General features: G+C 26.0%; 4 protein-coding genes and 1 long non-coding RNA gene across 15 annotated transcripts in view; 1 reads left to right on the top strand and 4 right to left on the bottom strand.

The window, feature by feature from the left end:
* The window catches only part of LOC102672510 (probable phospholipid-transporting ATPase IA), a 10,347-nt gene extending 5,473 nt beyond the window's left edge, over positions 1 to 4,874 (bottom strand). Inside the window, exons 1-12 of one of the 2 annotated variants that reach the window (XM_031513637.1) lie at positions 4,605 to 4,874; positions 3,221 to 3,476; positions 2,714 to 2,952; positions 2,524 to 2,622; positions 2,316 to 2,426; positions 1,988 to 2,235; positions 1,628 to 1,908; positions 1,261 to 1,555; positions 969 to 1,198; positions 496 to 872; positions 278 to 415; positions 56 to 208 (exon numbers count right to left, since the gene is read on the bottom strand). In XM_031513637.1, coding sequence (XP_031369497.1) covers positions 56 to 208; positions 278 to 415; positions 496 to 872; positions 969 to 1,198; positions 1,261 to 1,555; positions 1,628 to 1,908; positions 1,988 to 2,235; positions 2,316 to 2,426; positions 2,524 to 2,622; positions 2,714 to 2,952; positions 3,221 to 3,302 — 2,253 coding nt within the window. In that variant the 5' untranslated portion in view covers positions 3,303 to 3,476; positions 4,605 to 4,874. Of the gene's footprint in view, positions 1 to 55; positions 209 to 277; positions 416 to 495; positions 873 to 968; positions 1,199 to 1,260; positions 1,556 to 1,627; positions 1,909 to 1,987; positions 2,236 to 2,315; positions 2,427 to 2,523; positions 2,623 to 2,713; positions 2,953 to 3,220; positions 3,477 to 4,604 lie in introns of those variants that run through there. The other variant, XM_031513638.1, reaches the window with a different exon arrangement.
* LOC116186425 lies at positions 4,610 to 9,463 on the bottom strand. The gene is made up of 3 exons (XM_031513640.1): positions 9,383 to 9,463; positions 5,959 to 6,307; positions 4,610 to 5,466 (listed from the first exon to the last, which is right to left on the bottom strand). The coding sequence occupies exons 1-3, from the start codon at positions 9,446 to 9,448 to the stop codon at positions 5,231 to 5,233; spliced, it is 651 nt and encodes a 216-aa protein (XP_031369500.1). The 5' UTR covers positions 9,449 to 9,463; the 3' UTR covers positions 4,610 to 5,230.
* Positions 9,464 to 13,497: 4,034 nt separating this feature from the next.
* LOC116186426 lies at positions 13,498 to 14,830 on the bottom strand. The gene is made up of 2 exons (XR_004151412.1): positions 14,212 to 14,830; positions 13,498 to 13,670 (listed from the first exon to the last, which is right to left on the bottom strand). It is a non-coding gene; the product is annotated as an uncharacterized LOC116186426 (long non-coding RNA).
* A 429-nt stretch (positions 14,831 to 15,259) lies between these two features.
* LOC102671501 lies at positions 15,260 to 21,639 on the top strand. 9 transcript variants are annotated; one of them, XM_006622310.2, is made up of 18 exons: positions 15,260 to 15,548; positions 15,624 to 15,840; positions 16,345 to 16,462; positions 16,534 to 16,673; positions 16,785 to 16,883; positions 17,007 to 17,120; positions 17,299 to 17,667; positions 17,738 to 18,067; positions 18,141 to 18,383; positions 18,462 to 18,591; positions 18,669 to 18,809; positions 18,925 to 19,354; positions 20,146 to 20,259; positions 20,341 to 20,598; positions 20,691 to 20,865; positions 20,969 to 21,151; positions 21,230 to 21,346; positions 21,421 to 21,639. In XM_006622310.2, exons 2-18 carry the CDS (start codon positions 15,691 to 15,693, stop codon positions 21,568 to 21,570), a joined length of 3,261 nt encoding a protein of 1,086 aa, XP_006622373.1. In that variant the 5' UTR covers positions 15,260 to 15,548; positions 15,624 to 15,690; the 3' UTR covers positions 21,571 to 21,639. The 9 variants fall into 9 exon arrangements, with proteins under 9 accessions (XP_006622373.1, XP_006622374.1, XP_006622375.1 ...); XM_006622311.2 differs by having other exon boundaries at positions 15,265 to 15,548; positions 15,638 to 15,840; XM_006622312.2 differs by having other exon boundaries at positions 15,265 to 15,840; positions 16,351 to 16,462.
* Positions 21,640 to 21,979: 340 nt separating this feature from the next.
* Positions 21,980 to 23,753, bottom strand: LOC102672083. Of its 2 annotated transcripts, XM_031513598.1 has the most exons (3): positions 23,491 to 23,753; positions 22,986 to 23,448; positions 21,980 to 22,333 (listed from the first exon to the last, which is right to left on the bottom strand). In XM_031513598.1, exons 2-3 carry the CDS (start codon positions 23,383 to 23,385, stop codon positions 22,011 to 22,013), a joined length of 723 nt encoding a protein of 240 aa, XP_031369458.1. In that variant the 5' UTR covers positions 23,386 to 23,448; positions 23,491 to 23,753; the 3' UTR covers positions 21,980 to 22,010. The 2 variants fall into 2 exon arrangements, with proteins under 2 accessions (XP_031369458.1, XP_006622379.1); XM_006622316.2 differs by having other exon boundaries at positions 22,986 to 23,752.
* Between the last annotated feature and the right edge of the window lie 1,066 nt (positions 23,754 to 24,819).

Here is a 24,819-nt window from a genome sequence, read left to right as displayed (position 1 = left end):
TAAAAAAAAAAAAAAAAAAAAAAAAAAAAAAATATTATTCTCAATTTTCTCTTACATCTAAAGACGATTCATTAATTATGTACAATGGCATTCCATGTGTAATTAATCTACAAGAATAGCCAATATTTATAGCAGTTTCTTGTTTATCACCAGTCAATACCCATACATTAATGTCAGCCTGTAAAAGAGCCTGTATTGTTTCTGGTACCTACAACATTATGAATTCTCTTTCAATCATTCATTTTCAAAAATGAATACAGAAAAATAAATATCATACCTGATCTTGTAATTGATCTTCAATAGCAGTTGCGCCTAATAATCTTAATTTTGTTTCAATAAGATTTGCGGCATTTTCGATCATATTTTCACGATTTCCTATACTAATTATTGCATTATGATAAGTTTCACGCCACCACTATTAAAAAAAAAAAATATTGTATCAATTTTATTATAAATAAATATGATATATTTAAGCAAATAATAAAAAATATGCACCTGATAAAAATTGTCAGGTATATCTGCAACAGCAAAACAAAGTGTTCTTAAACCTTCAGATGCAAATGCTTCCAAATGTTCTAAAGTTATATCTCGGAAATCATCCAAACTATTTTGTTCAGGATCACTATTCTCTAAAGAAATTGGGCACAATCTTTCATAAATAACAGAATCAGCTCCTTTACAAAAAAGTTTGATTTTTCCTTCTGGTGTTTTCACAATTACTGACATTCTTTTTCTAGCTGAGGTAAATTCTATTACATTTAATATTTCATAACGAAATCTTTCACCCAAAGTTACTATTTCCACATAAGCAGGTGTTCGAGTATCAAATATATAGTTAAATTTACGTGCTCCATCTACCAGCGCTCTTTCATCTATTTAAATAAATAAATATAAAATTAAATTATAAATGATATCAAAGATTAAATTAAAAATAATATTAAAGAAATCTTGATATAATAATACATTACCTGGAGATGCAGCATGATAAATAATAGTTTCATCAATTTTCTCGGGAATAACAGTATGACAGACAGAAAGCATAATCATAAATTCATGTACTACTTTTGCATGATTTGCAGCCTTTTTATCAACCGGACGAGAAAGATCTTGTATTGATCTTCCTTCAATAATATCTTTAATTAATTCGGTATTGATGCTAATACCATCTTCGTCACCATTTAAATTTGGATTTGGTAAACTATAAAACATTTTTTTAAATCATGAGTTAATATATTAAATGATATTACTTAAAATACTCACTCATATATTTTGCCACCAATTGAACATCGTTTAAACTCCATTACATTTTTTGTAAGAGTTCCAGTTTTATCAGTAAAAACATAATTAACCATACCAAGTTCTTCATTAAGATTACTTGTACGTGCCATTGCTGGTGTATCTGTATCTGCATGATACATTTCTATATCCATGTTAATAAATGTAGCTTGAATATATCTCACTACTTCCAATGTAACTTGCAATGAAATAGGTATTAAATTATTAAATAAAATAATAAATGTTAAAAGATTAAAAGCAAAATTTTTAGTCATTTCCTCTGAAACATATAAATAATTATCGTATAATTTTAAAGTAATTTATTATAAAATTAAAAAATAAGTTAGTTTACCATTTAAACCTAAATACCATAATCCATCACTATTAGCTTTAGTCCAAAGAATGTTAAATATTGAAGATAGAAGGCACAGCAAAAGAAGTATAAAGAATAACATGAGTATTTGTGTATTGGTCAATCGATCTAAAGTAGATCTTTTTAAAGGTGCAGTTGTAGTATTATTTTGCATTAGTTTTGTATCATGGCCTGTGTAAATTACTACACCAAATACCCAACGTGTATTTCTTAGCATTGCACCACGAAGCAATACTTGATCAGGTCCCAAAGGTACAGATCTAAAAATTGATTTAGATAGATTTCTTACATTTTTTGCATTTATAAACTTTTTCAAATTTTTACAATAAATATTCATACTGTTTATTAGATTCTCGCAATACTCCATTAAATTCATACAAATGTCTGTTTGGTGGTTCACATTGAATATTTGCACGAAAATTCATTAATTCAGCAGTATCTAAGAGACTGGCAGTGTCAGGATGGGCCTGTCGTATTTTCAAATTGGTCTCTCCATCCAAATTGGCAGTCTCTATGAAAGACATACTCTGTGGCTCCGATGATGATAATAAGATCAAGTCAGCAGGAAAAAAATTGTTGTTGCGGACCTATGCATATTAAAGAAAGCGATTCTAGCAGGAATACTAATAATTACCACATCCATGATCTTGAAAAAAATAGGTGCAACCTTAACCACATCACCAACAGTAATTTTCCTCCATTGTATCCATTGCCAATGACCATCTCTTAAAACTTCTACTTCACGCATGTTAATTTCATCATCTGCCCTATGCCTTTTCTAAAATATTATAATATTTTGTATTATAGAATGTATTATAGTATTATAATATTATAAATGTAGTATAGTATTATAGAATATGTAATTAGATACTTACAATATCTTCGACTATTTCCTTTAATGCAGATACACTAAGAATAAAAATTAATGGAACCAAAGTTGTATATCGACCGGTAGGTGATACATCCGGTATTTGCTAAAATTAAAAATAAAATATTATTTACTTAAAAAAAATAAAAAATAAAAAAAAAATATACATATTAAAAAAAAAAAATGAAATTTAGTACCTGCATGAGAGCGATGAATAAGAAGAAACAATTACTATATCGACGAAATTGTTCAAAAAGAAACATAGGTATAAACGAAAGACATGAGTACTTCGCAGTTGTAATATGATTGTTTCTATATTTCGCTGGTTGATGAGGAGCATTTATAAAAACTACTCTTTCTTCACTGCTATCGTGTTGATGTGAAGACCGTTGATCGTCACCTTGGGACCCACCATTTTCCGCCCTTACAGGACCAACTACGATAAAATATATATCATTTTATGTTATTCTAATATTTTCTTTTTCATTTAAAGCCTAACAATTTAAAATATAATTTGAATGAAAAATTTATTAATACTTTTTCATTTTATCAGTTTTCAATAAATAATTTCAAAAATATTTTTTATCCCGTTTCAATAATGTAAAAATAATTCACGTGTTCATTTATATATATAAATATTATATATATAGATGAAAATATAAATTATTTTTATATATATATATTTTTTTTAATATTTGACTTACGATTTTGAGCGTATAGATAAAGATGAAACCGGGATCTGAGTTCGTTGAACCATTGTATCACTTTTGTACCAGCTATTTCCATGTTGTCGTTTATTAAATGAAATGTCTTTCACTTTACTTATCTTTGGCACTTCGATTCATATTTAACGAATAATAAAACACTATTATGAACGAAATCTAACATGTCTGATATTCCATTAATGATAATGTAATATTATTCATAGGTTATAAAACTATTAATATTTTGGATTTCTTTCTATTAAATTATATTAAAGATAATTTAAATTTGGATTATAAAATCCAAATTTGATTTAAAAATGAAAAAAAACTTAATGATTTTACTATATTATTTAAGAAAATGACGTAGTTCGATTGTACTATCATCTTAGAGGTTATAATTACATATCTAAAAAGAAATTCTATAAAAAAACTTTTATCACGGTCAGTAAAAATGTTGAACAATAAAAAATTCGAATATCACTAACATAAAATTATCATTAAATTTTCATTTTAACTCATATATATTAAAGATTTTAAAATAAATTTATATTAATTCATAACTTTATAATTACTACAAAATATTAAAACAAAACATTAATGATAAAATTATAATACATAAAAAAATAATAAAAAATTATCAATTATTAAAAAATTTTGATCATATATTTATTATAGAGTTAAATTTTTAAAAAATTTACAATTGATATATACATTTTTAAATATATTTGATAATTTATGTGAAATTCATAAAAACATTTTTTCAAGGATAGCCGAATATATCTATATTATGAATAATAAATATCTTGATGTAAATACTATTATTTCTGTACATACTTTGGCAATATTAAATGTTACCAATATTTACTACATTCAGATCATATTATATACAATAAAAAGTATATAATATGAAACATTAGACATGGGTATTGAATGCTTATTCTTTGATAATGCACATACATTATTTCACGACATGCGTGTACGCAAAATATTTGAGCTTATATATCCTATGGTTTCTCAACACCAATCATGTAATAATTTCCGGTGATATATTATCCATCGCACTACTAAAACAGTTGTGTAACAAGTAGCTGAACAATATCAAAATAAAAAATAATGAGAGACAATCTATTTAATATGATGAGATTATTAAATTAAATATCAATAATGATTAAAAAATAAAGACACTGAAAATTAATCAATATTAAATTTAAAAAAATTTTAAATATATGAATATTTCAATTGTTATAATAAAAAAAATAAAAAACAAAACTAATGTATGGTGATATTTTTTAATATATTTGATATTTTATAAGCGGCAACGAATTTTTTCAATTAATAAAAAAAAGTAATACAAGCAATCAATATTTTATGAAAATCTACACACTTTGCATAAAACAGTAGTTAACATACACTGATCGAACACTTTTCTACTCGAAATAACGATCGGTTAAACAAACTACATATCTGCGTCATTGTGACAGAAGAAGCCTCGCGCTTACCGCCACACCCCTGCCGATCTAATGGAAACGTGAATGTATAATATAAGCTTATTTAATTAATCTACATAAGATTATTATTTAGAACCAAAAATACTTCACAAAAATTCTCGAATTAAGAATTTCCGTAACCATATCACGCCTGCGAATTTTCGGGAGACACTGAATTTACTTCGTAGGTGGCACTGGTCATCATCGGTTTTTCTACCGCGGTATATATAGTCTACTAGATTGTCAACGATTGAATAATTTATACAAGCTAGATATTTGGATAATTTTTGGTTTAGATTAATATTCAAATTTTATTTGTAATTTTAAAATAAATGAAAAAACATAACAAATATTAATATAATTAAAAAAAAAACAATTTTGAATGGGAATATAATTTAATAAATGAATATATCTATATAATATTTTACATCTATATGATATTTCTAATATATAATATATAATACCAAAAAAGTTGTTACTTGAATTACTAAAAATACAAGTTCCTAAGTATAATACACTACTATCAAGAGGGTGTTCGCAAAATGTGACAGCCCTGTACACGTGTTACCCCGAAAACGCATGCGCCTGCTACCGGCAACAAGTTGGCGTCAGCACCGTGCTGTACTCCACCAGTATTTTCCATGAATACGGAGATATGTAAGGTTGCATCAATAAACAACCTCGGTGCTCGTAGACTATAGGCCAAGGACACTTCCGCTGGGGTGGGTTGGAGGTAGCTCCGCACCACTGATATTATACCTTATTGGACAATCCGTTCATGCTATTTTGATGGAAATATAACAATGCATGTGCAAAATATGTATAAAGACGGAAAATCTTATTTTCATTTTTTATAATATATTAAAATCAAATTTAAAATCAAATTAGAGCAACATTTGAAATATTTATCATGAATATCTAACAGTATGTATAACAATATTAAAAATACTGAATAAATATTACATAATTTAAAATCTTGACATTTAAATGTACTGCCATATTTAAGTACCATACAAAGTTGCATTATGTATGTTAATCCAACACTAGGTCTAAAATCACAGGTATAACTTCTATCGATCTATATTATTTTTATGTTTTTTATTATAACAAAAAAATAAACCTTTTAATTAATTATTACAACCATTTTACAAGTTTTTATAGATTACGTTTTATATATTACCTCCATTACTGACAAAAAAAATCTTTTCAATCCTTAATTATATAAAATAACAAAACATGAAGACATCTTACCTTCAGAACTCGTTTCGTGCGCTCCAGCTTCCTGCAGTTCGATGTGTTCACGTGTCCTTCGATGTCCAGTCGCCAGGGAATCTATATGTAGGCCAATATTATCGACGTTATCGATGTTGCCGAGGTCGATAGGACTACCGATGATATAAGGCCCGGATTGTTCTTGGATTCCATCGTTTGTTCGACCAGTTACAGATGATGAACTGTTACGAACACCACTGTTTTGTGGGGATGTACTGTCCATATGAGGTATAGAAGAAAGATCCGGAGGTGTAAATGGACGTAACAAGCCAGGATTGGGAACCTGGGGGTTCCCCCTGGCACTTGGTTGCATTGAACGTAACGGAACCTAAATCAGATCAAATGTATTAATGTAACTAATAATATCTATGCTGATTGTTTAGTTTCGAGACAAAAATTTGTTAAAAATTTGAATGATTTAATTACTTAAACATGAAAGAATGAAAATTCGAATTTTTATCTATAAAATCTATTTAAAATTAAATTTTGTTTAACTAATGATGAATAATATCGATTATTAGAAGTCGGCTATGTTTTTCATATGATAAGATAATATCATAGTAAATTATTTCAAATTCTCTAACTTCTGAATTAATATAGTTGGCATAACTTTTGGATCAAATCCCAAATCAACAATGCGTTTTCTTCTGCGGTATGCGATAATATAGCAAATACTTAAAATTACACAAATATATTTTGAAAACGAAACGAGCATAAATGATGATTATGATCAAGTAGTAAAATATAATAGTTTTTGACGAATGAAATCCACAATGATGCAATGCCTTTGATGTTAAAAATATCTACATAATACAAATATGTATATTTTGAATTTTAAACTAAAGAATCATATTTCTATAATTCTGATTTATGTCAAAATTTGTTTATTGATTATATTAATCATTAAAAAAAAATATTTTTTTGTATATATATATATATATATATAAGCGTAACAAGAATTAACATAATTATGATTAATTTGATTATTTTTTAAAAATATTTTCTGGATGCTCTAAAAATGTTTGTATATTAACTTTGTACATTAAAAGCGAAAGCAAATATTGATATCTTGGGTGTGTACAAATGCATCACTGTTAGGTTTTGCGATAATTAACAGTCATACGATAATTCATGTTTGTATGAGTGTAGTTAGTCTAGCAGCAATACGATTATTAGTGAATCAATAAAAACCTATTAAAAGAAAAATAATCCAATAGTAATGGAATAACACTAAAAGAACAATCTATAATGTAACAAAAATTTTTTTTACAAAAAGAAATAAAATGAAAAAAAAAAATTTAAAAATTCATGTAAAATTAATTTTTGAATATTGATTTTTTTTAATCATTATTATGTATTATATGTATTATATAAAATAATTTTATATTATATAATATTTTTTTTATTTATAAAAGAATATCTTAAGTAATATTCATATACTAGTATCCAGTTACTCACTACTTTTAATCGAGTAGGCCAAGGTGGTTTTCTGACGGTCGTTCTTCGACCGCGTTCACGAATTTCAGCCTTCGAAATTTTGTATCACGTTTTACCAGGCCTTTGCTAACGTGTGCATGTAAAAATAATTTATTTCATCTAATCTTTGTTACACATACACTTTGTTGTAATTTTAAGCGAAACTGTTAACGATTCATCGATATTTTAATCTTATCTATTATATTAGCAAGGCACTTTGATACATCATAGAAAAAAATTAACGCAATTTAAGTTTAACGGAAAAAAATATATATATATAACAAGATCGTCATCTATGTAATGAATCTCTATGTCAAAAGTTTCAATTTCGTCACGGTCACTTATTCAACTAAAATTCAGTAGTAAATTCTATTCTCTAGCCAGACAAGTTGTAGAATAGATATCACAATTCTTTTGCAGCAAAATAAAATATTCGAAACAACTCGAGAAATAAATTCACCATAAATAGATTGCGTTTATTACATCAAATAACGTATAGATATATAATCACTTTATTTTTTAAAGCTATTCTTTTATTTTTAAGCTGTTGCGAAGAAAGCAATTGGTTCAAAGCTGATTTCGAAGACTACGCACAGTCTGTAATATATCGATGAAAAAAATACCTTATCAATAGCGCATTGTAGCAAATACTGTATATAAAATACGTTTATACTTGTGAAATCCTCCGTTACATAAGAATTCGATTTTTTCTTGAACAATTAATCATTACTCACGATAAAATCACTCAATTTTTTTTACAAAACATAGGTACGCTATTATTGATCAAAATATGTAAAAGATATAAAAAAAAAGCAATTTTTTGGTAAAAGATATAAAGAATAAGATTTTTTGGAGTTATCTATGCACTTCGATATCAAATATTTGCAACGAAAAAAATAAATAAAAGTCGATCAATGAAAAGTTCTAATTGTTTTAATCGACTGATTTTATTAATTCATACATGAACATACTGTTATATATATATGATAGATTTTTATGAATTATGGAATATATCAAAACTGTGATAAAAAAGAAAAAATAATCATATAATTTTATTTATACTATTATAAATGCAAATTTCAACGATGATATAGATTGCCTATGTTGAGTAATCAAATCACTTGAAATTTATATCTAATCAAAATTAACGCAATCATGATGCATCGTATCTAATTAAACATGAAATAAAATTTTCAAAAAAAAAAAAAAAAATTAAAAAAATATCAATAGCGATTGATGAAACCGTATACGTAAAACCGTATACGTAAAACCATATACGTGAAACCATAAACGTAGTAAGAAAATTTGTATATTTTTCAAAGAACGGCCAAGTTCTCAGGAAAATATTTTCTTGGCATGGCCAGTTGTCATAAAATCCTTATTTCAGATAAGAATTTTGTCTGGTAAGAAGCACCACGACATATTATAAAATTTTACACTGATAAGCTTTACGTATTCACTTCATATTCGCTTTTATTTCCCGCATCTAATCTATCTCACACAAAGATAATTCAATATTTTATTACGATAATTTCTCTTTTACTTAAAATTTAAAAAATATATATTTTGTTAATTCAATTTTTATCACATTTAAAAATCTATAAAATTGAAATATTTTTAAGTTACAATAAAGTTTTTAAGTTACAATAAGTATCACGAACCAATAAAATACGTATCGAAGCACTGTTCTTCGAAATAACCAATCGCTGAATACCACAAGCTAGATAACGGTAATAAATTCGTGATTAGTTTAACAAGGACATTTTATGCGATAAAATATTGTCAAATATATGCAACGCGCGTTTATTATCCATTAACTTTTCCATTTTTCTCGATGTCCCTAAGACTAGTACGCGTACACGTGTACTACTTCGTCTCCCTTCCTGAACGCGGGTTTCCATGTCGACGGGACGACGTACACTATTACCTGACAGACGTGTCGGCTCTCGTCTCTCCCAGATATAAACCGCCTACGATCTTCTGCGCGTGCCATTTACTCGCTTCGACTTAGTCATCATTCGATCGCCAAATTAAGACAATAAAATCATGTTTTAAGTATGTATTATTGTATTTTTACTAAATTTCTATAAACTAATGATTAAATACGAACATTTAGATAAAATAGAATAGGGGGAATAAAATCAATCGAATTATTCTGATATATACATGAAAATTATTGCAAGTTTTACAAATAGATTAAAGAATAGTTTCCGTTGTGTAGCAGCTGCAGGAAGTGAATTTACGTCAAACTACTGTTGTTATTCCTCACGCGTATTTTCATGTTTTAATTAGTATTGATAGTGATAAATAATTAGATAGAATAAATAAATAGATCTTTGTATCACGATGCTATCAAAATTGAGTTGGTAATATAAAAGACTTGAAAATAGTTTTTGTTGCATGTCAAAACGATAAGAAATAAACCTAAAGATTCATATCATTCGCTACTGTTTATATCAATTAAAACGAATTGATGAATATCTACTAAAATATTTAGCGATATATTAAAGTTTCTTATGTGTTATATAGAATGCATTAATAAACATAAAAAATATTATTTATTAATATAAATATAAATAAGATGAATATAAAAATAAATTCTCAATTGATTGATAAATTGATTGAACTTATACTCTTGCTTAAAGAAGTAAATAAAAAGATGTTTAATAATCCTTAAAATTAAAATAGTTAACACACGATTATCTACAATATTTAAATTAAAATACATATATTACCATATTAAATTTTTAGTAAGTAAATACTATTTTTTTTAGTAAGTAAATACTATTCTTAATATGTAACATAATATAAAATGACTGCAATATTACGCTACAACTACAACAAATTAGATTAAGAATTTTCTTTAAAAAGTTTTTGATTTTTTCTAAAGAATTTCTAATCCCTTACATTATACTCTTAATACTTTATTGATGTATAAGAAATGACATATATTTTAAAAATCGATTTTCCAATACGAATATGAAGATGATTTATTAAATTATACTTTGTAAGGGGTAAGTATACTTTGTACTTTACATTTAAAGAATGTTTTGATATTCGAAATCGTCCTTCACTCACAACCTATATTCCAGATTAAATATCCTATCTATTTCGCACGGTCAACACTGCATCCACATTTATCACATTCTATGCAATATGCACATGTTGTCGCTGCGTTATTACCATTCTATTTATCCTGCAACTGCACGTTCGTATTATTATCATTAAAAAAATGCAAAAACTACATGAACATGAAACATTTGTCAAAGAAAAGGAAAGCTATCACCTGTATAACACAAAATAATCATATTGTTGTTAAAAAATTATGAAAAAAAACATAATTATGCGGTTAAAATAATAATAAATAAATCGATCAAAAGGTTATTGAATAATTAAATTTCATGGATTCGAATATAATTATATAATATACTTAGAGTTTGGGAGTCACAAATAATAAGAAACAATAATAATCGATTCTTATCTAAATCCCGTTATTACCAGGAATCGCCCTTTAACGGAAATGGATTGCCGAGACTCGCAAAGGACATTACACTTTTAACCTATCCATGAAAATGTTAATTCTCCGGAGTGCTTTTATTTTTATCGATTTTCAAGCTATACACAATTATACGATTATATACATAAAACGTTTCATTTTTTTCGTTTATCGTGTTACTGTATTCGATGGCTACGATTTGCCATTATATACACCAATGACGCACCCATATATATTAAATTACACAGAAAATTCCATATATAAATAAATGCATTGAGAAAAATTATATCGATCTAATTACGATGGAAAAGAGAATATATTTAATTATGCAAAAATTTCAATATTTTTTAGAATCTATTTGCACTGAAGTATAAATACCGACGAAAACTTACTAAACAACCATATAGATGATGAAAAAGATTGCGTGATTTCTATAATTAGTACATAGGCGGAATAGTAATTTTTTGAAACGGAAATAAAAGCGAAAAAGAATAATCGAGGGAATGGTGTAACAAGAAGGAGCGGCTCTTTCTATTGGTTCGTCCAATGGGTGCGTATACATAGTTATATGTAAGTCTGTTTATTTATGAGGTTAGCTTTCGTGTTTGCAATCGGCACGACGTTGATGCCGAACTATAGGATATATACATTATGCCACACCCTACTTAAAACGAGATTCTAGTATATTTTTCTTATCAATAAATCGGAAAGTAAATTAAAAAAGAAAATAACAGAACTGTAATATAATCGATAAAAAAAACGATTTTTTTTATTAATTTATATGGAAGAATCATGCACGAATGATTTGATTCGCGTGCAGATGGAACAACGAAATCAAATCCTAGTAGTTTTTAATATTTCATGTTACAATCAGGGAATCTTATTGAATCATTTTGAATGTAATATCTAGATATCGAAAATAAAATTAAAATAATATATTATGTTATGGAATCATTTGTCAAAAATTTATTACATTTATTAAATTTATATATTTCTTTGACAATTGTTCTTAGTATTTAATGAGAAGTTCTAATTGACAAAGATATTTAAAAATATTTAAAAATATTTAAGATTACGAGAATTTTTCTATTTTTTTATGTTATAACGTGAAATTAAATTGGTCTAAATAAACATTTTTCTAATACTATATTTAGACAAAAGTAATTACATAACGACTAACATGTTAATTATAATATTACAAAATATCGTATTATGAAAATATTATGTTGCAAAAATTCGATTTAATATTCATTTATCGACAAATACAATATTAGAAACATTTTAGCGCTAGTGAATTGCATTTTAATCATGCATGTAGGCAATCTTCCAAATCACGTTTTTGTAATTGGCACTGGTTGAATTTTGGTTGTCAACGTGATCATGTATCTACAAACTGTTCTGAAACAGGTTGTCTTTGGAAACATCTGTTCCGTACACGTGATCGAAATGATATTCCTTCCATTACGAATATCGAGCTACCTGTTGATGTAGACACAGATTTTAAATTGATATTGAAAATGAAATTGAGTCTCGAAGTAAAATCATCTCTATTCTTAATAGCATTATTTTGAAGATGTACATTTAATAAATAAATCTTCGATAAAAATAAAACATTGTATTATTTTAAATCAAAAAGTTTCTTTCAAACTTCTTTCAAAAAAATTTACGATATAATCAATTGGAGCAATTCATTTAAATATTATTCAACAGGAAATAATTTTATAATCGGAGATGGAATTTTTGCCAACTAGTTTTTTATGAGACTGACATGGATTTGTGAAAAACCATTCTTTTCAAAAATAACCCTATGAAATTGGGACGAACGAATTGAAAAGCTGGCTGATGTTCAGCGACATATGCAATTCACGTGAGAGAAAATTTGTTCCGCGTTTCATAGACTAGCTAAACAAAATGCACGCGTTGATGGACCGTCAAAATAAATTAGTACAAGAATAATATTTAAACAACCTTAAAATAAAAAATCTAATTATAAAAAATATTGTATACATTGTTTACATAAGAAAAAATATGAAAATCAATTAAAGATATATTTAACAAAATTAATGACATTTTGATATTTCAAAAACAGAGAAAGAAATACAGTTAGATGATAAAACCTAGTATTCAGTATTAACACGCTAACCGCATACTATTGATCATTTGCGAAATTATAGCAAGGCCATTAGTCCATATTGTTGAATGAAAGAAATAAAACGTATCGACTTTTCATATAATGAAATACTAGAACTAGTATAGTATATATACCGGGTGTCGCGTTAAGTTGTGTTATCGTCATGCAATTGTTTCATGAGCACACACGTGTAATGCAAACAAGAGCAACTGCATAAAGATGTTGTACAGTTAGGTTAGGTCACCAAAATCGATGCATTATGCAACAAGTAGTCAAACAGAAGTGCAATGCTCAACCTATTCGCGTGAAAATTCCATAAATATAATTAGTTTATATATATATATCAATTTTACTAACATTGTCAATGACATCGATATACATAAAGCATTGGAAAAATAATTTTTATTATTCTTTCTTATGAATAACTGTTTCGTCCTTGTGTAATCATTTATTTTAATTAGAGATGATGCGTGTACTTATACGATATAACGCATAATATCGAGTTAAGTAAAATTTCAATTTAAATTAAATATAATTATTCCCAGTTTGAATTACATTTCATCAACGATTTCTAACATATTCACTATTCTAATTAAAAATAGAAGAAAAATTATAAGCGAAAAATAATATTATTGATAGATTAATATGATTATATGATTATATGATTTTAATATTATATGATTATATGATTTTAATATTAGTATAATTATATTCAGATATAAATAAATTTATAACTGAATAAAGCAAATTATGTATAAATTTTTTCAATAATTCTTATTTTCTCTACTTTACAATGAAAAAGTTGAATGAAAATGTAATGTTTTAAATAGAATATTAACATAAATTAAAAATTGGATATTAAATTTATATAATGTAAACATTTATATATATATATAAGTAAAATATATATATATATAAATGTATAAATGTATAATTCATATTATATTTCTATTGTATACATAATAATAAATTTTATAAAATTTGTGAATAAATATTATCCATTTATAATGCATTTGTATTATAATTATAGTTTATTCTCTACAACAAATGTAACATTTACAATTACGATATAACCTCTAATGTTATGTACATTTCAGAATAAGAGAATAAAATATTTAAGTATACTTACAGGTACTGAGCCGTATGTCCGTATCAACTATGCTGTCATATACATGTTGCCAGCTTGTCAGCATTTCACAGCGTTAGAAGATAAATCCAAGCAAACTCCAAGAAAATTACACAGCATGCACTAATACACGAATTATAACCACTTATATTCGTTTCGCACCCAGGAAAACTGGTATAAAAGAAAACGTCTTACACTTAACCTTAACAAAAACATACGATATCCAACTATAGTTAACAGATTATCAGTGTCAATACAATGGACCTGTCCTGTGCTTACTTTTAATTTTTGACTTTTTCTTTCTTTTTAAAACGTTTCAGAAATCTGCTCGAATTCGTAGTTCGAAAGCGATACTTCGAAGAAAGTAAAGCCGCATATGCGACACTATTGAGATCTACGTCGTCTGTCATAGGCGCTGCCTAGATTCTAAGGACTAGAAGTAAAGCACGTAGAAGTAAAGTACATGTGATGGAATCGGTTATTTATTATTAACCCCCAGGCCATGGGCGCGAAACAACGTATCCCTCTACAAGTATCATGGCGCCATGCGCTCAGAATAGTTCCATTTTCATTGTTAGATGTCGTTATATGTCAGTGCAAGCGCTCTCTATGATAACAAAAATATCTAGCAACTAAATATTAATATATCGGTATTTTAAATTTAATAGAAATATTTTTTAAATTTAAACATTAATATTAATAAATTATAAATTTTATACTTATTAAATATTAAGATTAACTTTAATAAATTTTATTATTTTTAAAAACATATATATAATATAATAAAATATAATTTTATGAAAATTATTAATAAAAATAATATTTCATATAATATTTCATATATATAAAAAAAATGATATATTTTTTTAATCAATATTTAATCAAAGTCGTAAATATTAATATTTATTTTAAAATATATTACGTATATACATTAAAAAAAAATTAATGCAATATATATAATATTACTATAAAAACATTATTTTCATATAAACAATTTTTAAACAATAAATCTAAGCGCTAGATTTTGTTAATGCAATTTATATTTACTAGACATGTCAAAGAAGTATTTAAAAATGGCCGCATCTACGAAGTAACTACGAGTGATTTTGAAATTATAATCGATATATTCTTAAAATCATCGTAGTAAATACGTCAATGGCCTAATTTATTTATAGTATCTAATTCTTTTTATTAGCCTGCCAAGTATTTTGACGCAAGAGCCTCGTGAATATCAATTCATACTTTTACATTTCCGCCTTGTCGAGACGGTTTCTGAATCAGTCGTGCATTATTTATTTGAAATGCATCTTTTCGCACAATCGGCTCTATAATACTTGCAGGTAATTGACACTTTTTTTTTCATATAAAATCTCGTTTTTTAAAAGTTGCATTGCAATTAAAATTGTGCAACAAAGTTAACTGTGAACAGCCAACAACCAGAAAGATACATTTTCAAGAGTGTAAGAATTTTGTGCAAAGAATATGTCGCCCGGTGTTAACGATGGTTCACGCAGCACAGGCACACTCCCAAAAAGCAATAGAAGAAATGATAGAAATAGAGAACGATCTGCTGCTAATCAATTTGCAATCCGTTCTGCTTATCATGGATATGCACAGCATTCTAACAATTTGGTAAACTAATATAAAAATATGAATGATAATTTTATTTTTAATGTTAATTTATATAATATCTTATATTAAAATATTTATTAAAAAATAAAAAATTAAAGATAAGTTTTAATAAATTTAAATATTTTGTTATAATTTAATTATAATATAGAAACAATATTTCCATTTAAAATCTTAATAATATCCATTTAAATCTGAATATTATTTCTATTGTTAAATAATATTCAGTATCATAAATTTTATTATAGATTAAATATAATATATTAAATTAACTGTAACTTGAACTTTTCAAATGAAAACTTTGTACAGCAATCTGTATATAGTAGTTTAAAAGATAATCTATTAATAGATAGCTGAATAGTGGGGAAGTTCTCTCTAAGAATACATATCCAGATACAATTCTATCTTGAGACAGTAGAGTTTTAGTATTTCACTCATCATTTCTAAAAAATACAAATAATTATTTATATATCTAATTGATTTTCTTTTTTATAAATTATATGTAAGTATCAGTTGGATTGGAAACCAGTTGTGGAACAGGAACATTCAAGGATAACAAAGAATAGTAACACAAGATCAGTTTTTTCAGCACTATCTAGTTCTTATCAAGATATACCTGAATTTGGTATATATTAAATTATTTTTATATTTTAATTTTTATAAAGTCTGTTAATAATTAAAAAATTATTATTTTAGTATCATTTAGTAGTCGACAACCATATAATTATAGTGCAGAAGAATATTCACATTGGCAAAAGATGGTTCCACCAATTGATTCTCAAACTCAATCTCCTCCAAGACTTCAAGGAACAAAACCATCAAATGTTGATAAAATGGTAATATAATCTTTAATTACTTAATATTAATAATTTGATTTATCATTTTATTTATTTAATTTTTTATTTAAATTAATAAATTATTATTTCTATTTAATGTTTGTTTTGCAGCCTGATAGAAGTCAAGTAGAATCACGTTTAAATCAAATTAGAGATTATATCAGAGTTACATCAACTATGATGGATTCATTGAATCAATCTAGTGATCCTGTAAGTATAAATATTATATATATTATATTATTATATTATAAATATTATATTATAGTCATAATATAATATTTCCTTTTTTTTTTATAAGTTGAATATTTTTCTTTCTATATAATTGTACTATAGCGTGCACAAGCCCAAAATGAGAAGTTGAGTAGAATGGTAGAGGATCTTCATGACAGTGAAAGAAAACTAACTAAACTCTTGGAACAATATCAAAATCATGGAATATTTTGTGAGGTTAATAAACTTCAAGAATTATTATTTACTAAACTATAAAAGCTATACATATAATTTTTTATGCATGCTTCTTTAATTTGAAATCTATAAATCGTATTTTATGTTTATTAATTTCATACATTTACATTATTTTTTAACGAGAATTAATAATAATAATTTTAAATTATTTATCTTTTAGAATGGTGAAAATAATAGAGAAGAAATAGAAGAAAATGATGTAAGTAGAGAAATGGAACTACGTAAGAAGATGGAGGAATCTCAAAGAAAACTTGCACAATTACAAGAACATCAAGCTAGTTTAGTTGGAATGCAATTGCGTGTTAGAGAAAGATTAAATGAAGCACGTCAAGCTCAACAAGCTCTTTTACAACAAGAAAATCAAAATTCAATTGGTTCAGCACTACCATTACCTATGAATATTGAACAACTTGAATCTGAAACAGCTGCATTAAGAGGAAAATTGGCTCAACTTCAAACAAAGAAAAAAAATATGGACCACCTTGTAGCAGAATTACAAGCTGTAGAGATGTCTGATAGAGGCAGTTGTGTCAGTACATTTTTTTTTTATTAATTTTATTCAGTTAAGTAATACATATAGTTATGTTTTTTATATTTAGAGTTCTGAAGGAATTATTCAAGGAAAATCTTCAAGAAGAAATTCTTCAAGAAATTTTGGAAAAGACAAAGCTGCTGAATTAGAAGCTATGAAAGCACAACTTGCTCATTTGAAATCATTAATGGAAGAAGCAACAAAAGTACGTGAATGTCTCGATTCTAATTCGGATCGTGAAATGGACGTAGATGCAAATGGTGAAACATCTGGTGTGGATGGAAATGAAGATGAAAATGGAACAAATATTTCATTTGAACGTCAAAGTGATACTGACGAAACAAATCATGAAAAAATCAGAAATACTGGAGACAGGCCAACTGTTGAAGAAATTCAAGTATAAATATAAATTAAAACTACATATTATATCGTTATATTTCTATAAATTAATAAATAAAAATTCTTTACAGGCTGTTACCCGAGAACTTCGAGAACAATCAGCTTTATTACAAACTACTAGAGCAGAATTACAACGAATAAAACAACCCTTATCAGCAATGCATTCTAATTCTACATCTGTATTTTCGACTTCAACTCCTCCTCCATCACTTACAGCATCAACTGGCTCTGATAAAAAGCAAAGTAATACTAATAACTATGAAATTCAATCTGCTCAGGAAAAAAGACGTCAAATCGATGATATTATGCGAAAAGTATTTATTTTAAATTTTTATATGTAAAAAATAATATTCAATATTTATTTTATTATTTATATTTTTATTAAAAAATAGGAATCATCTCAAATAAATGTCAATCGAGATATAGGAGGACCAAATGATTTAAGTAGTCATAGAAGTTCTAGTTCACATATTAGTCATATAGGTACTCCTGCTAATGCTTGGCCACCTTCGGCAACAATGGGTAATTAAAATATAAGAATATTTATAGATATATTTAATATAAAGCTATATTTATTAAAGTTATATTTTGATATGTAGGTGGATCTAATGATCAAAGTGTAGATGGCGTATCTTCAGAAAATTTAATGGATATTGGACCTCAAACGACGGCAATTGAAAATGGATTCAGTGGAAATTGGTGGACATATCCACCGCCTCCGTTAAGTCAATTACAACATGGTAAGATATATTGATAAAAAGATATATTTGATAAAAAATATATATAAATTTTAAATTAAATTTTTTATTCAATATTTATACAATAAAATAACTTTCAAATATATTTTATTAATAGGCTCAGCAGAGTATTATCGACAACTCTTATTAGGTTCTCAAGCGCAACAACTTCAAATGATGGGTACTACGATACAACAATGTTGTCAACTGTTATGGTCTCAACAACGAGAATTACAAGCTATGCGTACAGCTATTACTCAATTACAAGCTCATTTGAGACAAACACAATTACAACAGCGAAATAATAGCGAAAATAACGATGAATATTCTAATTTAAGTCGCAATATTCATCATCTTGGTGAAACATTAGATTCTGCATTACCACCAAGTTCATCTTTGCCAAATCTGGTATCATTACCAAATTCTTCTCCTGCATTATCTCATATTGCTACAACATCTTCTGTTAATTCTCAACATCAGCAACAACAATTGAATAATCAAGTTCCTCCTGGGAATAGAGCAAATAACTACTGGGATAATTTCAGAAGGTAATAATATGTATATATATATGTTAATGATGACATGAATTTTATTATTATTTGTCTTAGTGCAGTAGAAATGTTATTGTTATTGAAACAATTAATATAAATTACATCATACATTAAATCGAGATTTTTAAGCATGTAATCATTTAGTACAAAGATGTATTTGATAAAATTTCAAAATATTTGTTTTATGATTTATGGAATTCAAATTTATAACTTTTTCTCTATGTGAAATTATTTGATGTTTTCTTTTTAATTTAATATCATTAAAAAAACAAATTTTTTTTATGACTGTAGGTAATTTTATATTTAGATCTTGTGCATATTCATCTCCCATCTTTGTATAAATCTAATGTATCATTACATAAAGTAATAAACTTCACGATCTGTCTCTGCACTTTTTTTTATTGTATTTCTTACTTATTACTACCCTCGTTTAAGCTATATCATAAAAAATCAATATTAATTTGATTATCAATCTGTAAACCAAAGATTAGTAAATAAGAATGAGGATAGTATATTGGTACGTAAATTATGGGTACGTAATATATATTTGAGATTTATATAATGAAATATTTTAACTAACAATAAGTATTCAATATAATAATCATAACTATTTTTCTGTGATATCTGTTGTGTTTTCTTTTATCTTTTTAAAGCATATACTCAAAATTGTTTTTTTATCATTTTAATTATATCATATATCTTATTTTTTCAAGCATGGTATGAATAGTTTGAATAAAATTTTGTATTTATTGATTTGATAAATATATATTTTTTTATTATATTTTCAGTTATTCCAGACAAAATTTACTCTCTGGAAATATAAAAACAATGACTGATACTACTTCTGGGCCCATTGCAAATACATCTGGAAATACTATATCAAGTGTTAATACTTCTCTTATGTATGTAATTATATAAATTATTTTTACAACTATTTTATGTTTAAAAACTAAATGCAAATTTTAATATATTGTTAACAAAAGGAAGGATAAACGTAATCGAGATCAAGGAACTGATAATATACCTTTACCTGCCTTAAGTGTAGCAGAAACACAATATTCTTCAAATTTGCAACTACAGTCTAACTTGCAGCAACAAGAACGAGAAAATACCGTTATGCGTAGTAATATCTTAACAAATGAAGTATCTCAACAACAAGTTGATAATCTTTGGGAAGATACACATTCATCATTTCGATTACCATCTGTAATAAATGATGATAATCCATTTCAAAATTTAAGGTATATTTTTTTGAATTATTTTTTACCAAAAAAAGAAATTTAAAAAAAATATATAATGAAATTAAATTTCTAAAATTTTTAAAATTTTATAGTTCTGAAATGAAAGAAGTATTAAGTTCACTCATACATGTGAATAAAAACCGGCCCGATTATCTTGTTATTATATTAAGAGAAATCAAAGCCATAAGCGAAGATCATAGATTGCGACCTCGTTTATGGAGATCATTGCGTGCTTTACAAGATACACAATCTCTAAGTAATCCATTGGTTTGTATATTCATAATATATATTTGTATATATTAAGTATCAAATATTAAGTAATATATATCCTCTTGGTAGTTTTACAATATATTTATATGTATTTTTAAAGAATGAAACAACTGATCAAACTGCCAGTGAAAGTTGTCAATCTAGTGATGAAGATTCCGAGGTAGATGTAGTATTAGGTATGGGAACAGAAAATCATTCTATAACAGAACTATTTGTATCATCTCAAGCAGGAACTTCATCTCCTACAGCACATATACCTTTAATAGATCATTTAGATATACCAGTAAGTATTATTGTGAACATAATATATTTTTAAATATTTAAAGAAAACAAAAATTTATATTTTTTGTATATTTTATAGGGAACATCTTCAGCTGATTCTGCAGGTATTCTGCCTTTAACATCTATTAAACCAGGTTACAATGAAGATTTAGCAGAAGCAGATCAGTCAAGACCCGAATCTTCTGGTAATCAACAGGTATTTTAAACATATATTTTAAAGTTATTTGATTAAATAAAATAAAATATGTCCAAAATATATGAATTATATAGCTTCCTGACAATGAAGAAGAAAATGAAGATCAAGGTGAAGTAGTAGGTCATACTGAATCTGCACAAGCAAGATTTAGTGGTGAAGGAGATTTAGAAAGTTTAGCTGCTAAAGCTGAAGATGAAAGGAATGAAGATAATGCAATATTTTGATATTGAATTACATTAAAAACTATCTTTAGTTGTATACATAATCATTGAATACATACTATAAGATTAATACATACCTTTTTTAATTATATATAATATATTATAATGCTATCAAGAGCATATTTTATAGTACTGATTGAAATTATAATTTCTTTTGTAAATTGTTTACTTATTTATATACTAATTTAAATACTTGTCAATATTAATAATTCAAATATAAAAATATGAAATATATGATACAATTTTTTTATTTATAATGTGTATTAGGTTATAAGGTCTGATTAAAAAAAAAATATATATATATATATATATATATATAAGTATTTATTTTTAATTATACATATACTAGAATGTAGTGACATGTATAAGTGCATAAAGAATGTATGTTTTGTGATACAAATAAAAAAGAATATAAACATTAAAAATAATTATCTATATTCTATTTAAAATTCTGTGCAATCATTATTATCTAATTGCAAACGATAAAACTGATATATCGAACATCCATGTGTTTCAAATAACATATTTTCATATTCAACAATGTTTTCAAGTGATTTATGACTATCATTGAATAACAATTCTTCACAATTTGAATTATTTAAATTAATATAACTGTTTGCTGCCCAATTCTTATTTTTAATCATAGATTGTTGTACATTATTATCAATAATATTTACTTGAAACGCTTCTGATTCACAAGATGTAATGGTTGAGCCATAGTCCTTTGCACTTGTTGTATCTTCATGTACATGGTCCTTACCACCGCCTCTGAAAGGAAACCCATTGCCTTAACTCTTAATTTAACCGAATACCTCCTATACCATTTATTGTTTTCAGCAAATTATATCCTTACCATGAAAAAAAGACCAAACTTACTAAGTGTCATTAGTTTATGAAAAAATATAAGCATCCATGCTTTCCATTGCATACCATTATCCATGGTACAGAAGATGACAGGATGCATTAAGCTTCAAAATAAATTTAATGCCAGGATCGGATGAAAATCTCTGTGATCACATGTAAATATACAACTCTTTTCCCCCCATAGGAAGGAAAACTGAATATTCATATATTTTAATATTTATCATTAGCGATAAACTAATAGAATTGAAGCAACAATAAATAAATTTCACAATGATATTCAAATTTAATATTCGAAAAATATTTTTACTATTACTATACTTAAATATTACATACTTTTCATAATAAATATTTTTCCGTGCTTAAAAATTTCCCGCTTAAAAATAAGAAAGGAACAAACAACGACCTCTAACAAGATCTATTTAAAGTATATACGAATATAAATTAATGAAACCGCGATTTTGTATAACGTATTAATAAATTGACAATCGTAATATTCTTATTAAGTCTTTACCTTAAAGAAATATAAAAAAATAGAATTATAAATTTTTTCCTACCTCTTCGTAACTTTTTCAGTTGACTTGTGGGATTGAAATCGCTGTTGTGTCGCTTCCGACTTCTGTGTTGAAGCATATCCGCATCATAAGTTGTTTGTTGTTGTGATTGTAATTTGTCACTTTTTAACCGATTTTGTACTGTTGCTTTTAAAATTATAGAATCGTTGTTCAAATAATCAGACGTCATAGAATAATCACATCCGTCTTCATCAATTTCCATAAGTGTATCGTAAGAGCAACAATCGATTAATGATGGTTTTGAAATTCCGATATGTTCAAGCATAACGTTATGTTGAGTTTCTTTTTTACAATGTTGTACACAACCATAATACATGTTTGACGATACGAATGATGGAGCAATGATTCTTGATTGATACATAGCATCATTTGTTACAGCCATTATTATTCTCTTTTACAAATGATTTTTAATACTAGAATGAATAATACAAAAATATGTTTTTATATATCACTTAGTATGAACTTAATCACATAACAAGATTGCAAGAAAACATAAAACACTAATGGACACAATGTTCACAACTTTCCAAAGAAGAGTAACGAATATTCGGGTCAGAAGCCGAATCCACTCGAGTAATGAATCGGCAATTTTCGGCTTTTCTCGCCCGATTTAGTTAGTTTCTTTAAATCCCCACCAATTTATTTTCAACAATCGACCTATATATGAAAATTTATATTGCTTATGTCAGAATCTGACTCAAGTTCTTAAAACAATTTCTGAATAACAAATTTATTTTTAATTTGATTTCCAGATATTCAAAATAGAATCATAATATTTCCATAATTAATTGCTGTTAATTGCTATCGATATTATGATTCAATATAATATGTATAATGAATCTTTGAAAATATTTTAGAAATAAATTTTAGATATAAATTTTAGATATAAATTTTTGATATAAATTTTTATTTAATTAAAAATATCGATTATTTCTTTATTATTTAAACATGATTTAAATTTTGTCTAACATACCACATACACACACATACACACACACATGTACATATTATATGCTACCAAATATGTTACAAAGTATAATCATAGATAAAGCATAATATAGACTTACCATCTTATAAAATCTTATACTTTTTGTTTTGAAATCCATAAATATCATTGTATTAAATATATTCTATACAATTTATAATGATAAGTATAGGAATTATATTTAATCTATCGAAGTTGATATAAAAAGCAGAAATAAAAATGTCGCTTTTGTTATATTGTTATATATGTATATGTAATACAATATAATTATATTACATATACATATAATATAAAACGAGATACAAAATAAATTTAATAAATATTTCTTTTTTGTTTCATGAATTTTTTTTATCCCATGCTTCAAAAATACTAAAATTTCATGTCAATTTAATATTATTTTCAATGCTTTAAATACTTAAGTATTTGTATTAGTATATATTAAAATATATTATTGGCCTTTTGGAAGGTAGCTATTTCATACATTGCAAAACCAAGAAAATTATATCTACATTTTTTATATAAAAAATTAAGAAACATTATAATTTTGAAAAAGACGATAAAAATGTGTTCACTTAATATTTTGTATCATTATCTGTAATCATGTGCCAAATTATATATATATAAATAATGAAAAGAAATAGTGGGAAAAAAATAGAAATAAAGTAAAAATAATATATAAAAAGAATAGAAAGTGATAAGAAAAATAGGACAAGAATTGACTGTCAGTGCCATCTTTTGATTAAAATATTTTTTCAAAAGGTAAGATAAAATAAAAGACTAGCGCCATCTATTGACAACTGGTTAAACAAAAAATGTTAAAATATTTGAAGA

Source organism: Apis dorsata, unplaced genomic scaffold (genome assembly GCF_000469605.1).
Source record: "Apis dorsata unplaced genomic scaffold, Apis dorsata 1.3 scaffold_683, whole genome shotgun sequence".
Taxonomy (NCBI): Eukaryota; Metazoa; Arthropoda; class Insecta; order Hymenoptera; family Apidae; genus Apis; species Apis dorsata.
The sequence above is the reverse complement of the archived record's forward strand: the minus strand, read 5'-3'. Positions and strand labels throughout refer to the sequence as shown.